Source organism: Candoia aspera, chromosome 6 (assembly GCF_035149785.1).
Source record: "Candoia aspera isolate rCanAsp1 chromosome 6, rCanAsp1.hap2, whole genome shotgun sequence".
NCBI classification, from domain to species: domain Eukaryota; kingdom Metazoa; phylum Chordata; class Lepidosauria; order Squamata; family Boidae; genus Candoia; species Candoia aspera.
Window position 1 is genome coordinate 51,431,096 of NC_086158.1, and position 15,736 is coordinate 51,446,831.

Genomic DNA, 15,736 nt, shown 5'->3' on the forward strand with positions numbered 1-15,736 from the left:
ATTGGTCACCAGTAGTCCCAGTACTTCTAGCAATACATTATTGGTCACCATGCTGGCCGGGAATTCTGAGACCTGAACACCCAGAACAATATATCTGCAGGGCATCAGGCTGAAGAAGGGTGGCTTAGTTAACCTAAAACATTTCAAAGATTCCAGGAAACTGAAAGTTTATAGAATCTGAGATTAATTCACATGCCAGTTAAATATCTCAGCAGGATGCAAAAGGCAAAAACGTATTTAGTTATTTATTTGCAGCTATATAAATCAAATAAATAGTAAATATTTGGTTATTTATTTATTTGATTTATATAGCAGCCCCCTCAAAATGACTCAATATCATTCATATCATAAAATGTAAAATATAATTAAAACATACAAAAAACATTCACCAGTTTTCATGAATCCTCCTGCTCTAAAGCTTGGGGGGAAAGCCAGCTCTTAAAGGTTTATGAAAAGCAAGCAAAATCAGGGCCATCTGTATCTCAGGAGGAATGCTATTCCATAGGGGAGGCACAGCAACAAGGCACAACCAGAAGATGGCATTGTTTAAGAGACATGACCCAGAGCATGCTGACCCTGTTGTATCTTATTGGATGGGCAGATCTGATAGGAGAGATAGCAACATCTCTTAGTAATTCTCACAGTTCCAATTCCTTCTTCATAAAAATATCATCTGTGTCTCCAACATATATTGCAATATTTTTAAAGTTCTTCCCTTTCTGGTACTTTGCATCTCATTCTTCAATTCATATTTATATTTATTTGATGAATCATGAAGAATGCATTGTTCAAGTGTATCACTCTTCTTCTGAACAGCAAGATGACATGGGAGCATATGAAAGCTTGTGTAATACTGGCTTGTTTGGCCTGCTACTACTTTGAATCATTCTGGTCTTCTATGGCCTGAAATGACCAAATTAAACAGTGAGCTGCCTTCATGCTGTGTAATTAGCTTTTCAGTTGATTCTGGCCATCACTAAAAACAAATGGCTATCTTCCCCAGCTGCTAGATCATAGATTGGCAGCTGTGCACCCACACAGTGTTGTACATATGTACGCCATCAGACACACAGAGACATAATGCATGCTTTAATCTCTGTCCTTCCTTTATTCTCTCTCTCAGCAATCTTGAATACTGTTTCTTGGGGTAACACAATGAAATATTTCCACTCCTAGCAACCTTGCTTATATGATTTCTCACTGCAGAAAACCAATAATTTTCAGCAGATTCTTTGAGAAGGGAAACGTATCTTCCATCCTTTTAAACCTGATGAAGACTTTTTTTTCACTGCTGTTAACAGCGGTAAGCCAATTCTTCTTTAATCAGCTGGTTCATGATAAACAGATCACACATTTTCTGCTTCTTAAAACCAGCAATGCATTCCCACTAACCTCTTGATCGTTATGATCAATTGTTGGTGAACTGGGCAGGAATACCTAAGGTTTCATGGACAGTGCTTTTTACATCAAAACTTTTGTGAAGGCTGTGGGCCTCACTTTGGCTAATTCTGGACTAGATAGAGCTTTGAGGTAATCCAGCACAGTTCTTCTTATGAATTAATTTACTCCAAAACATGTATTGTGTAAAGTACTTAATTTTATATAGCAGCTTTCTTGAATGGAATGCTTTTCCATTAGAAAACTTGACAAGAAAAACTGAGTCAATTGATATTACACTCTAATTTTATTAAGAATAATTTACATATGATTTCCAGATGACCTGAAAGTGTTCCTGCTAGAGTACAGGCATTTGTCATTGTCTGCCAGATGATTAGACTGACACTCTGGATGCCAACAATAGATGGAAAGCCACCCCTTAAAGAATAGATGAATTTTACACATTCATAATAGCTTCTCTTAATAAACAGAGTTACAAAGGTTTTGTTTAGTTTCCCAAAGTTTTGAATTCCTCTGATACCACTGATTGTGCAACATGAATGTCCAAGAGACATTCTCATTCAGGAAAATGGCTCTAAGACAACAGAAAATAGTTCTTTAGTTGCTGGTGTTGAATACATTTGCTTCAAGCAATTCTTTTGACTTCTACAGTAATTAAGCATTTATGCACTACTTAACTGTATCTTGTCCTTGCCTAATCATGCAATATGTTTTTTTGTCTCTTATCATTTTTCCTAGGTAGCAGGGATCAAAGGCATATTGCTGGCTAACAAGAAAGTGGAAGACCAAATAAAAACATTCATCACCTACAACAAAGGAAGAGACTGGCGTTTGCTACAGGCTCCAGATTCAGACTTGAGAGGGGATCCCATTCACTGTCTGCTGGTCAGTGATGGAAAATTTCCAAGCTTTAATTTTAGGATCAATTTCCCAAGCCCAAATGGAAAAGGATCATATTGATGCCTATGGAATGCTTCCTTAATGCTTCGCTTAATGGTTTCCCTCCCCCCACAAAACATTTTCCAAGGGATCATTATGAACATTTAATAGCAGGCTGTGAATTTATCTTACATTTCATTGCTTTCTACAGAAAGAGGGCTTGGAAGCATTTTTATTTAACTATATAGTGTTACTCTTCCAACTTTAGAAGGCAACATGATTTAGTAAATTTTACTTCACTAAAGTCAGACCAGAAACAAATCATACCATATGATCTGAACTGCTATCTGCCATTGCAACTGAAAATCCATGAAAAGAAAGCTCTTGAAGACTGCTGGGTGTCTAGCAAGTTTCTAGAGAAGGAGATTTCCATAATTGTACAGAAATCAGAATGCTTTTCATGTATTACCTTCATATGTAAAGCCACATGAACTAGCAGTATTAATTTACCTTTAGAAATGGTGATGATGGTGCCAGTGACATAGGTCAGGCTCACCACATGCTATTTATGAACAAAGAAAAAGTGAATGATGATATCAAGAGGATAAATTAGTCTATACACTCAGGGTTCATTTATCGACAACTATGTATATGATTTCTCAATTCTTTCAGCCTTTCTGTTCCTTGCACTTACATTTGCAAGTCCCTGAAAACCCTTACACTTCAGGCAGCATTTCAAGCAAAGAGACAGTTCCTGGACTTCTGATTGCTACAGGTAAATAAAATGGCTCTATTCAGTTGTTCCTGCTCTTTTCAAATGTACACCTGCTTCCAAACACAGCTCACAGAATAATGTTATCTGCATTTGAACATTTCTGGGGAAGAACAGCTATAGGCATAGCATTTTATATTTATTTATTGGGTGCGTTTGAGTCAGTTCTCAACTGCCTAGACAGGTCTCTGAAGTTTTCTTGGCAAGATTTTGGAAGTGGTTTGCCAGTGCCTCCTTCCTAGGGTTGAGAAAGAATATGAATGGCCCAAGGTCACCCAGCTGGCTTCATGACTAAGGCAGGACTACAACTCATGGTCTCCCAGTTTCTAGTCTAATGCCTTAACCAAACTGGCTCCTAGGCATAGCATCATTCCATAAAAGACTCCATAAAATAACAGATTGATTTTCAAAAGCCATATTTACTTCATGACTAAAGCCACCAAGAATTTAATTGGTTCAGATTGGTTTGTGCATATTATACTAATTTTAATACAGCTATATTACCTACCTATTTAATTCATTCATTCATACATGTACATGTACACAGTCACACCCACTTTTGGCATTTTCCTCAAAAGTCTTCAAATATGAGCCTGAATACAAGGAGATTCTTTCTCCAGCCTACCCATAATTGATTTCCGCTGAGGCTCTTATCCAAATGGTTCCTTTGTGTACTTTGCAACAACAAAGAGACTGCTGTATTTTTAACTGCTGCCTTATTGTTATGATTTTATTCTATATTTTAGGGTTTCATTAGTTTTTGGCTGATGATATTCCTGGAATCTAATCAAGGAATGCACACATTTTAGACTAAACATACACTGTATGTCTGTATTAAAAATAGAACTGATATGGCATTGAATCCCTCTCTTCTTATATGTCTTTTAAATGCATGCTTTCACATATACATTTCATACATATTTTATATGAAGATCATAATGCTTGTTTGGAACTGTTTCCCTTTATGTAACTAATATATAAGAATATAATTTAAACATATTATGATGTAGGGCAGGTGCAAAGCAACTATACCTATCCTAATATGATATCTGCCAAGTTCAATGTCATTGTGACCGGTTAGTAAGATATTGTATAAATAGGCGACATACAAATGTGGGTAAATTAAATTAAATTAAAAATATATATTTATTCACAGAGTTATAGTTCTAAACTATGGCTAAGGTTGGAACGAGTGATGTGGCTTCATCGCTTGGTTGCAGCCAAGAGTTAAAGTCAGTCTCTGCTAAGCTCCAGGTTTTTCCCTAAATATTTTTGTGGGTTTTGGTTATGCTAGATCCACCAAATAGAGATAGAAAATAAAATTCTGGATTTGAGAGAAATAAAACACTATAGTTGATCATGGAAACACCCAGCTGATTCTGTTATGATCTGAATGGCTTAAGCCTTTAGTTCACTCCACTCTTTCTCTATCCTTCTGTCTTGCCATCTCTATTTATTTTTCTGCTGTTTGAGGCCACTACATGCCATCACTGTGCTGCTCCTGGTGTCAGGGGCAATTACCTGTGAAATAGCATCAATCCATGCTGCTGTGCATCAGAGTGACCCTTATATCCACTCCTACATAGTATTTTATTGCCACTTTGGCCTTTTGGCTTGCATTGCCTTCACACTAAAACAGCAGTTTCATATTAAAACATGGAGGTAAATCCTGGACAAGAGATGGATATTACCAGGGATAATCATACAGCATTGAAAACAACCAGGTGTTTGTGCAAATATTTTATATATTGAAATGATACATTTGTAAAATACCATAGATATTTGGTTACTGTCTAGACTGCCATGATTTATCTTGATGCCTGGAAAGTTACAGAATGTGGAAAGAAAATCTCTCCCTTGGACTGTTATTCAGTGGCACAGTTTCTTGGGATACTGCCATGTTACTGTATATCCTGCTGAATCTAAAAGGGATTGCTGTGGACTAATGTGCCCCTACTCTAAAGCAATGTTCCATTTAAGGTTTCTACTGGCATTGTTATGGTTGGGAAATGCTTCTTGCATAAAAGGCTACCCTGGAGTGACTGGCAGCAACTGTGTATACTCTTGGGCCATTCCCTCACAAGAAAACTTCATGGAGATGCTGCCAAGGAATTAGCAGTAGATGTACAGTACATGTGACAGGAACCTAAGACTATTACTCATAACTGATGAACTGCTTTTTGCCCTATTGAAAAGAACTTGAGAACACTTTGTTGCCATGTATTTGCTGCTCTCTGCTTGTCTGTGAAACCCATCTTTAACTGATCACAGGATTCTAATGACAGCCTGTGATAATGTTAACTGCCAGCAGTGTCCAGGCCCTGGTAATTAGCCTGACAGCCATTACAGCACCTGTATATCTGCACTTGCCTGCTCACAATAGACTGTCTCATCAGGATGGCCATCATCATCCAGCTTGATGCAGGGTTCCCAGCATGCTTAGTTCAGCAGGAGCTGTCTAGTGTTACAAAAAACTTGTTGAATGGTTGTCACTACAGATAACTTATGTTTATAACTTGGAATGTGTTCTGTAATTTCCCAGAAATGTCAGCCAGCTGGCACATTGCTGCTTACATTTGTGCCCATAACAAATTTGCCTGTCACAAGCTCAGACCTAAAGTGTAGACAAGTTTCTTTGACTGGATTGGCAGGCAACAAGGTGGTAGTCACATAGCTCAGTCTAAGAAATGGCAATGGATTGATAAGCTGATAGATCTCTCAGACCAATTAGTATTACCAGATTGGCTTTCTAATATGATGTACTTATTTTCTAGATGAGAGGCCTGCACTATGAATATACAGTTAGGACTGTCTATAGTTCATGAATCCCTTATACCAACAACCCATATAGGAAAGATAAAGATATTTATGTGAACTATAAAGTCCTCTATTCAAACTTGTTGGATTTGACATGTAGTAAGGAACTAGATTTGATTTAGATTGGGTGGATGTCGCAATGTTATCCTCTCAGTTATGCAAACACACAGGAAAAAAACAACACAAGACCTTGTAATTTGATCTAGAACCATACCTGGATCAAGCCTTGAAAGAGATTGCAGATCTTCTCCTTACGCTTATCTGTTTATTGTGTTCTCCTTTGCAATCAAGAAAATCCCCCTTTGATTATGAAGATGGTAGGCAGAAGTCAACATTAGGAAGAAGTCCTTGGCTGCTATATGTAGAAGCAGGTGTGCTGGTTTTCAGCACAAAACTGTTGTGTAGTTTTCTGCTATGTGCAGAATGTGGTATTTCTTGCAGGGATGGGGAAGGGATTATACAACTGAAAAACACCATCAAAATTATCAACCAAACCAACTGAACAGACAGTTCAGATGGTTTTAGACAGTTATTGAAATAAAATACATAGTATGCACCATAGACGAGCTTCTCTTTGCATAATTTATGAAGTATAAGAGTATCTTTTTTATTCAAGAAACCCAGAGGGAAGGAATTAGTGATTTTTATTAAGCAATCACTAGATTAGTAATGAAATCCAGAATGAAGAAGCCTAACAGAGCTCCTATTTACTAGGAATCAATTAAACTATTAGTAAAGCTGCAATTTTCTCTCTAAATAAGAACATGTTTCATGGAGTTATGCCAAAGATTCAGACTCAGAGTGGACAAACAGCTTACTGAACTAAAATGACCTCTAAAATGTCACAGATTTAAGAATGGAGTTCATAAGAGAAGTTAGAAGTGAACCAGAGTTTTTGTGTTGAGGGTTGGGGCTATGGGTGCATATCTATTTTTCGGCATCCCAAAGGTAAATAGCATCCCAAATACCTGGTCTCTAAGGTATCCATAGAAGAACCCATTCTTGAGAGGCTGGGAAATTGAAAGAGGGAGAGCCAGATGTGTAAGAAATCCCTGGCTTTCTGTTTTAATGATCTGTAGCAATGGCAGAGCTTGAGGTTTGGACATATAGGACTAGGCAATGTGTACATACAGCACATGGATTTGGATTCCTGGTATATACAAAAGCCTCATAAGCTTATGTGAAATAATCTATAATAGTCTCTGTGGAAATTTTATGCAGAGGAACAATGCTTGAATTTTATTCATTAAAACAATTAAATAATTAAATTCTGTAATTTAATAGTTTCTACCAAGAGCTTTTCATATGACTTTTTGCATTAATCATAACCCTTAAGTTTCAGGTTTTATTTTTAGCAATGTTATGTATCTTTGCAAGTTGGCAAGCTGCACCCTCTACTCACTGGTAGGAATGCATCAAGCTGCATCTGGGCTTTCATTCTTCATTTCCCAACATTAAATGTCAGAAGCTCAATTAACATTTTCATTAGTGTGTATTTATTTTGCCTGCACTGAAGTGACAAAAGTTGGGAATTGGCTTTCTCTTCCTTTTATTTTTAACATAAAACAAAACAGAAGAAGCTAGTTTTCATTTAGCCATAATTTCTTATGGTGAAGTAACATTTTCCAAAGTTAACTTCCCTATCAAAGATGTAATTTAGGAAATAATAATAATAATAATAATAATAATAATAATAATAATAATAAGGCTTGAGTTAATTCACTTCAAAGTAGCTTTTCCCAACCTAATGTCTTCCAGATATCAACACTCCTCAATCCCAGGGTATCCTAGACATTGGCATCAAATTGGCACCAAACTGGAAAAGTATGTTTGAAGAACTTTAAAGTCAGATTGCTGTAGAAATGTCTTTTAGATGAATTGACCAGAGGCTTATGCCTGCCTTCCCCAAACGGGTATACTTCAGATTTGCCACATGCCAGCTGGGAATTTGAGAATGTTATATTCCCAAAATATATGGACAACACTAGATTCATACCATATATAACTCAACATGCTCTGAAGACAAATGTTTCTTTTGGTGAATTGAGCAAAGTGGGAAACTTTATTTCAACTGAGTTGCAGGTGATTTTATTGGTTCTGTCTGTTTCTTCTTATTTTCTTAGAGTGTGTAAAAATAGAGAGGAAGCAGATTATCTAGACTCATTGCAGTCAGGTTTCAGACCAGGTCAGACACAGCCTTCGTCATGCTTTTAGATGACCTATGGTAGAGCAGGATGGAGGTCGTCCTTCCATCCTTGTGCTCCTTGATCTCTCAGCAGCTTTTGATACCATTGACCACATATTGTTCAGAGCCGGCTCTGGGAGTTGAGAATAGAGGTCTTCATTTTATGGTGGTTTGCTCCCTTCCTCTGAGGCCAATTTCAATTTTGGTTGCAGGGAGAGATTGCTCCCTAGACCCTTCCTTTGTGGGGTGCCAGAGGTTTATCCTTGGATGGAGTAGTAGTACGCAAATGAGTGAGGTCATGCAGTGCAGTGGCATAGTTGCTCTGCTTAGCAGAAGCAAAGTCACGAACTAGAAGTTTTGAAGGAGTGCTTTGTTCCAAAAATTAACCAAGTAACATGGTCCTTTTAAGGCTGGTGCAGCCCTGTTGCAAATAAACCCTGTAATTATTCAGTGCAAACATAGATCAAGATCATAGGCCAAGTTTTTCAATTATGTAGTTCTACATTTTTATGACTTTATTTCTATACTCATTCCTTTTGTTTGTCCCATCCTGGTTCTGCAATGTTCTCTGAATTAAAGTAATAGAATTTTTTAAAGACAGTTTTTGAATTGTTTTGCTGCTTGCAGAAATATGCCATTCTTCTCAAGCTACACAGGAGCTTATTTATGTATGTCTCCTTATATTTCAGGCAATGTGGGTGCAGAATTGTCATATACTGAGGTTGGCATGTTTGTTTCTTCAGATGGTGGAAATTCCTGGAGACAGGTAATTCTTCCATCAGGCTTAGTGAACAGGTTTTTCTGTAACATATTTATTTCATGTCTCTTGAGAGAGATTCATGATTCATGTTGTATCTTTCACATTTTCAGATCTTTGAGGAAGAATACAACATATGGTTCCTTGATTGGGGTGGAGCACTTGTGGCCATGAAACACACATCAATGCCTATTCGACATCTGTGGTGAGTTTCCTTTCACTTTTATCATGCTCCTTGCTGAGCAAAGGATCCTCCTGCTGGCCGATCCATAAGGGATCACTACGTGACTCTTTGCTACTGATAGTAGTGGTTGAACAATATAATTCTGCAGTGAGTTTTGCAGGGGCATCAATTTTTCTTTTGCATGGATTATTTTATTGAACATTTTTCAGAGGTTACAAAGAGCTTAGAATAACAAATGAACTAGAAAACTATAAAGGGCTTTGGGAATAACCTAGAAGAACAGGAGGAAGAGCCGTAATGGCCATATAAATGAAATCTGAGTCAGAAGCAGAAATGTAATTTTAGAAAATGTGGTAGATTTGACCCTCCCTAATTCTCTTGTAGATAAAAGCAGGGAGGGGAGGGGAACATTCAAACTTGCAAGATTTGGTTACTATAACCCTATAATAAAAGTAGTATTGGTATTAGAATTCATAACTTTGGTTTCCTAGTCTACCTCAGAGGGCTGGCAGAAACACCTGGGACCAATTATAAAGTTCCAGAAAGCAAGATGGCAAGAAACCCCTTTTTCAGATGCATACCAGAATCATAGCAACACATGAAATCATAAAAAACAAAACAAAACATAGAATATACTGGAATGTCTGGAAAATAAGCATCTTCCCACATGGTGCCAGAATACATTAGAGCTAGTGCCATTCAGGGAAGCAGCAGTCCACAAATGAATTGACCCCAACAAAACACCATACTTTCCAGTTGCCAACTCATTTGAATTCATAGCCACCTTGGGGTTTTTTTGACACATGGAAAAATCTGTATAAAACATACACAAACATCATAAACACACACACACACACATACACACATACACAGTATGTGTGTGTGTGTGTATGCATACATACATACATACACATACATAATATATATACACACACATACACACACACAAACACATACAAACATCTTTCTATGACTCTTCAGTAAAACAGTATTGTGATGATTTTGCTCAGGAAATCTATCCTTCATTCTGCATGCTCATAGACATTTTATTTAAATGCCACCATCTGAGAGTGAGAAAGGGAAACTTGTGGGAGGAAAAATGATGATAACTTGCTTAAGGCTATCTTGTTATTTCATCCATTATATATCAACATTTTTATATCCAACCTTTCTGAACCAAGGGAATGTAGAAAACAGTGAGTAGCAAAGAAATCCACCTGCATGTTAAATCAACTAAAGCAAAATACGAAGAACATGTTCTCATCCAACTCTGCATAGTACAATCCTGCTTGTGTATTTGTCTTTTTATTTACTTGAATTATATCCTGTCCTTTAAACGATTCCCAGCACAACTTTTAAAAAGGCAATATCAAAGAAAAACAAATCAAAACAGAAATAAGTCATACTGAGTTTCTGGAGCTAATATTTAGGCCCAGGACTGCAGGCTCCATTGATTATACAATGAAGAAATGTCATCAGAAGAAACCACACAAGCCAGCAATGCATCCCATGCATATATCCCAGGCTATTTCTGTTTGGTTTATCTGATGGGGTAGGACTCTCTTTGCTATGGTGATGAAATGGAATTTCCATCTGTACTTACAGTTAGCACTGCTGTTTATAATATACACTTGATCTTATGCTTTTTTGAATGGGTTGATTTTGCAGCTCCTGAAATTTTTAATGAAGAAGATTGTGGGGTAACCAAGCAGCTTCCATGAGTTGATATGCTCAACACTGTATGTTTGAATTAAAGTAATCTTGATGTGGCACCATGTGTACAAAGGGTTCAGAAGCAGCTTATCTGGCCATTAAAGGATTCTCCATTTAAATGATTTCTTATAGGAAAAAGTGAGGAGATTATCTCACTTTTGTTTTTCCCCTTTATTTTGATCTAATAATATTTACTGATTCACATATTGTAAGCATTTTATTTGTATCTTGCATTTTTTTTTATTGACGTAGAATTTTTATTTTATTTGTTTTATTTTTATCTCGCCTTTATTGTTTTTATAAATAACTCAGGGAGGCAAATATACCTAATACTCCTTCCTCCTCCTATTTTCCCCACAACAGCAACCCCATGAGGTGAGTTGGGCTGAGAGAGAGTGACTGGCCCAAGGTAACCCAGCCGGCTTTCATGCCTAAGGTGGGACTAGAATTTATGGTCTCATGGTTTCTAGCCTGTTGCCTTAGCCACTAGACCAAAGTGGCTGTTTGTGCTGTTGCAAAAGCCTGTTTTCAGACAAACAATAGATCAGTGCTAAAAATCAGCCAATAAAGAACTAGACTGTACTATCAGTCTAGATGTCTCTGTTTAAGACTCTGTATTTCAGTACCTTAAAGAACTGACCTTATTTCTCAACAGCCATTCAATTAAGCTTAAAAGGAGATGCACACTTCCCATGAATGTTCCCATTAAGGGATGTCATGAAGGATTCATGATACAATGATCTCAAAACAACTGGATATTAATGACACAGATAATTGTTCAAACCAAAGCTTAAGTTTTCCTAGATTATAAATGCATTTAAATTATCTCTCTGCCTCTGTCTCTATCTCCATCTCATTTTTCTGAAAAACCTGCAGATTATTAAAGAAAGGGGATAGAACACAATTATAGGCAAAATGATCTATAAAAGTCAAAATTTTCTTCTTACCTACAAGGCAGTGTGTGTTTCAACATCCATGTATAGCTGCTCTTGGCTGAAATGTGGGAATGTGGGAAGCTCATTAAGTTTGGCTGATTGTTTAACATACCTGTCCCTTGTTAGGCTTCTTTGGATTTCAAATGAGATTATCTGATAACCTTTCCAAGACTAAATAAGATTGGATTTGATATGATTATTGCTATATACTGGTTGAGTTGTTTTTTTTCTTCACATCTTCTGGATTAATGAATGGGGGGATGGTTAGAAGTCTGTGGTTGACAAGTTTTATTTCACCTGGTGAACAGTTAGATACAGATGAAATTTAGTCTGCATCATGAGGAAAAAAATAACAAGGCATACCAAAGAAGGTCAATACTTGTTTTCCATTGTTCTGGAGAACATAACACAGAATAATGAATCTAATTTACAGGAAGGTAGATTGAATGTTTGGAAGGCAGATTGAAACTTCCTAACAAAGCAGTATAACAGTGAGACTAATTACCCATAAAGGTGGTGGGCCCCTTTTGTTAGGCATGTTCAAACAGAACAAGATAGCCATTTGTCAAGGCTGCTTTAATTGGAATATCTGCACTGGGAAGAGGTTTGATGTCCTCAAAAGTTCCAAAATTAGTACTCTTAAACAAGTAGAATATGGCTTGTTTACTGAGTTCAGTACAGGGATGTAAGAATTGCCCATCTATGGGGTTTTTGCACATATTCATTCACATCTGTTTATTTTGGTATTAAAGGACAATTTCTAAAATAAAATCTGCTATACAGAACTTAGCTTTTAAATCTTATGATTTAAACATATTTTCTTTTAAATCACACATTTACAATGCCTATTTTCCTCAAGATATTTATTTTAAAATGCATTTTAAGCAAAGAGTTGCATCAGGACATTTTTGAAGTGTAACAGAGTATACAGTAGATTAGTTCATGAGGTGCAGATCAGATTTCATAAAGAACCGTCTCAAAAGCATCCTTCATTCAATGGTAATATTATTCCAGCTTATTAAATTGTAAATTGTATTGTAAGCCGCCCAGAGTCGTGTTTGAGATGGGTGGTGGAAAAATGTGTTAAATAAATAAATAAAATACATAAATACATAAATGAGTTGTGCTATTGGATCAAGGTTCCATATTTTTTTAAGTTGCTGGTCACCACTGCAGAATCTTTCACAATGAAGTGATAACAATATATAAGCAATATCACAATATAGTTAAATACATGAGATTTCTGCATTTCATAGATTTCATATTTAAAAGCATATCCAGGAACATTAAAAAATCATGGGCATTGTTCCTCCCCCAAATCTCATGAAATTTTGGCATTATTTGAATAGATCTCATATGAGAATACCAACATGAATTTAGCCATCGATTGATTGTCCACATAGGCCATTTAAAGGTGTTACAAACATGTAGAGATCTTCAGGCACTATGTGGCTAATCCCTCTCACTGATATGGATTTTTATTTAGGTTTACAAATCTGAAAATATTGTTTATTTTATGGGACAACTGAAGTACACTTATACTGGGCCTCATCCATGAAGAAGCCTACATAAATTAAAGTTCTTGTTATATTTAATACAATGTTTATTTGCCACAAGAATTTTGCATGGTCACTTCAAAAAGAAGTGTAGTAGAATCTTATTATTTACTACAAGCAGGAAAGAAGCAGACCATAATTCACTGTGCTGGTTATTTTATATGATCTTCCATTTTCCTCTAATCAGAGCAATCATTTTACTTAGGCACTGCTGTCTCTTACTGACTTTAATAATTTTGGTGCATTACTCCTTCAAAGCACGTTGAACCAGGGGATTAATCATATGGAAGATTGTGAAGATTGATGCCTATTTATAAATCCAGCTACTCTCTCCCCTCAGCTGAAGACATTGTTTAATTACCTTGGAAATGGCTCCAGTGAAACCCTTTCATGTGTATTTATCTCATCTTTTTCAATCTCAGGGTGAGTTTTGATGAAGGAAGGACCTGGAATAAATATGGCTTCACATCAGCACCGCTCTTTGTGGATGGGTCCCTGGTGGAGCCCGGCATAGAAACTCAGATAATGACGTAAGTTGCAGACTTAAACAAGATGCCTTGGGAGACAGTAGAGATGAGCCATTTAGGCCATCTATCAAGCAGAAGGTCAGGTTTGTTCCAGGGGATCTCTGTTGCCCTCTAGAGCAGTGTTTCTCAACCTTGGCAACTTTAAGATGTGTGGACTTAAATGGACTTCCAGAATCTCCCACCCAGCCGAAGTCCACACATCTTAAAGTTGCCAAGGTTGAGAAACGCTGCTCTAGATTCTGAAATCTTATGCTAGTATTTCATCTATATTTAATTATTCCTGTAGCTTTGGCAGGACTGCTTCTGTTATATATTTCCATTGCAGATTTAATTTAAATGTGTGTGATGCTAAAACAAGCTACTAATACTTACAGAGCCAGCAGTAGATCACTAATCCTGTTTTATTTATGGTGATTAAACAATCTGATCATACTGGATATTCCCATCTTCATACATTCATGTAAAATTAGAGCAACCATTTTTCTCTACATTCCCTTGCACTCTTGTCATCCGGGTACAAGTTAACACAAAGTGACATTTTTTCCAAGACCTTAGTGGACTGACTTGTATCCATTGTGATCATTAAGATAATCCTCTGTAAGGAGTCAAGATCTAGATGATACATAGAATAGGGCTACCAGAAGTGGAGAAGTTAAGATTTTTGGAGCCCAAATGTGGTAGTCCCAACATACATCTTCTCTTTGCCAAATTAGTCCATGTTATCATGCCCATGTTAAAGCATGATATTAATTGGGACAAAAAAAAATAGTAATAAGACAACCATTTGAATTAAAAAGTTCATGGGATGAAAAACATTTCCAGTTGTTCCTTTTTGTCAGAAAAAAAAATCAGAGATTTGTTTTTGTCAGGATACTACAGATTATGCAGGTGCTACTTTTCAGTGCCACAGTTCATTAGTAACTGCCCTAACAATTCTGTCAGTCAATGAATATGTCAGTAAAACTCAATCTTCTTTGTAACTACTCACCTTGAAAATTAAGTGGACTATAAATCCAACAATGTACATGGGTGTCTGAAATAAGTGAAGGGCTGCAAAAAAGGCTCAGGATCAGACTTGAAGCTAGAGTTGTAATTTCTTTGCTTCATATTTCATTGCCACTTATCCCCTCTAAATAAGAGATCACTTCACACTTTATCTTTAGCCAGAAATAAATCAAGCCATGTCAAATGTTCCATTTAAAGACTAAACAATCTTGATGGTCTGATTTATTTATCTATCTACCTATCAAATGGTCCAAGTAAGAGGCTTGGTTTAATCCCTACTTCCTCCTTCTCTAAGGCATTGGAGAATAGTGGCTGGCTGGTGGCTCCTGGTATTTGAAGTGGGAATCATGGTCTCTTGAGAAGTTTCCTTGGTTTATATACAGCAATCACTCAGATGGGTTGTATTTTTGTTTTCAGGGTGGGAGGGAGAGTGCCAGACTTCATCTGGGGTTGTCTTTTTAAGTGAGAGAATTTACATTTCGAACTCTAAGCCACCTGGTATTTCTGTACTAGTGGTACAAAGCATTCCCTTTTACTGGTTTTGTTATACTGTATTTCTGCTGCAGCTGTCACCTACTATCTGTAACAGCTTGCTGGGTGGCCTCTTTTATACGTATTTATTATTGCTCTCATACACACTACTTTAAAAGGGTTGGTGACTGCAGTACAAGTTCAGATACCTGGCTCTGTAATGAGGAGGTGGAACATAGAGATTGCTTCATATTAAGCAAAAGGAGACCATTAGGCAGATGGGGGTGTGACTCATTTCCTCTACAGAAACTCTCTTCTAGTATATCAGGGACATGGTTTGATACGTTTCTAGTCTAACCCCGTCTCACTACAAGGAGGAAAAATGTCTCACCCTGCAAATATAGTCCAAGCAAACAGCTTATTTTCATATGACAAGCCATTGAACATTATCTTGCCTTGGCTATTTCATACTTGAGAGAGTATGTTTGCTTAGATTTCTTATTGTTGTTTCAGTTTTGCCCACTGGATAATATCAGG

At 36.8% G+C, this 15,736-nt stretch overlaps 1 protein-coding gene across 1 annotated transcript in view; it reads left to right on the forward strand.

Moving 5' to 3' along the window:
* Nucleotides 1–15,736, forward strand: part of SORCS3 (sortilin related VPS10 domain containing receptor 3) — a 516,059-nt gene that overhangs the window by 415,250 nt on the left and 85,073 nt on the right. The window contains exons 10-14 of the mRNA XM_063307802.1: nt 2,137–2,283; nt 2,950–3,052; nt 8,741–8,817; nt 8,922–9,013; nt 13,619–13,726. Of these exons, the coding sequence (XP_063163872.1) occupies nt 2,137–2,283; nt 2,950–3,052; nt 8,741–8,817; nt 8,922–9,013; nt 13,619–13,726 (527 nt within the window). The remainder of the gene's footprint in view (nt 1–2,136; nt 2,284–2,949; nt 3,053–8,740; nt 8,818–8,921; nt 9,014–13,618; nt 13,727–15,736) is intronic.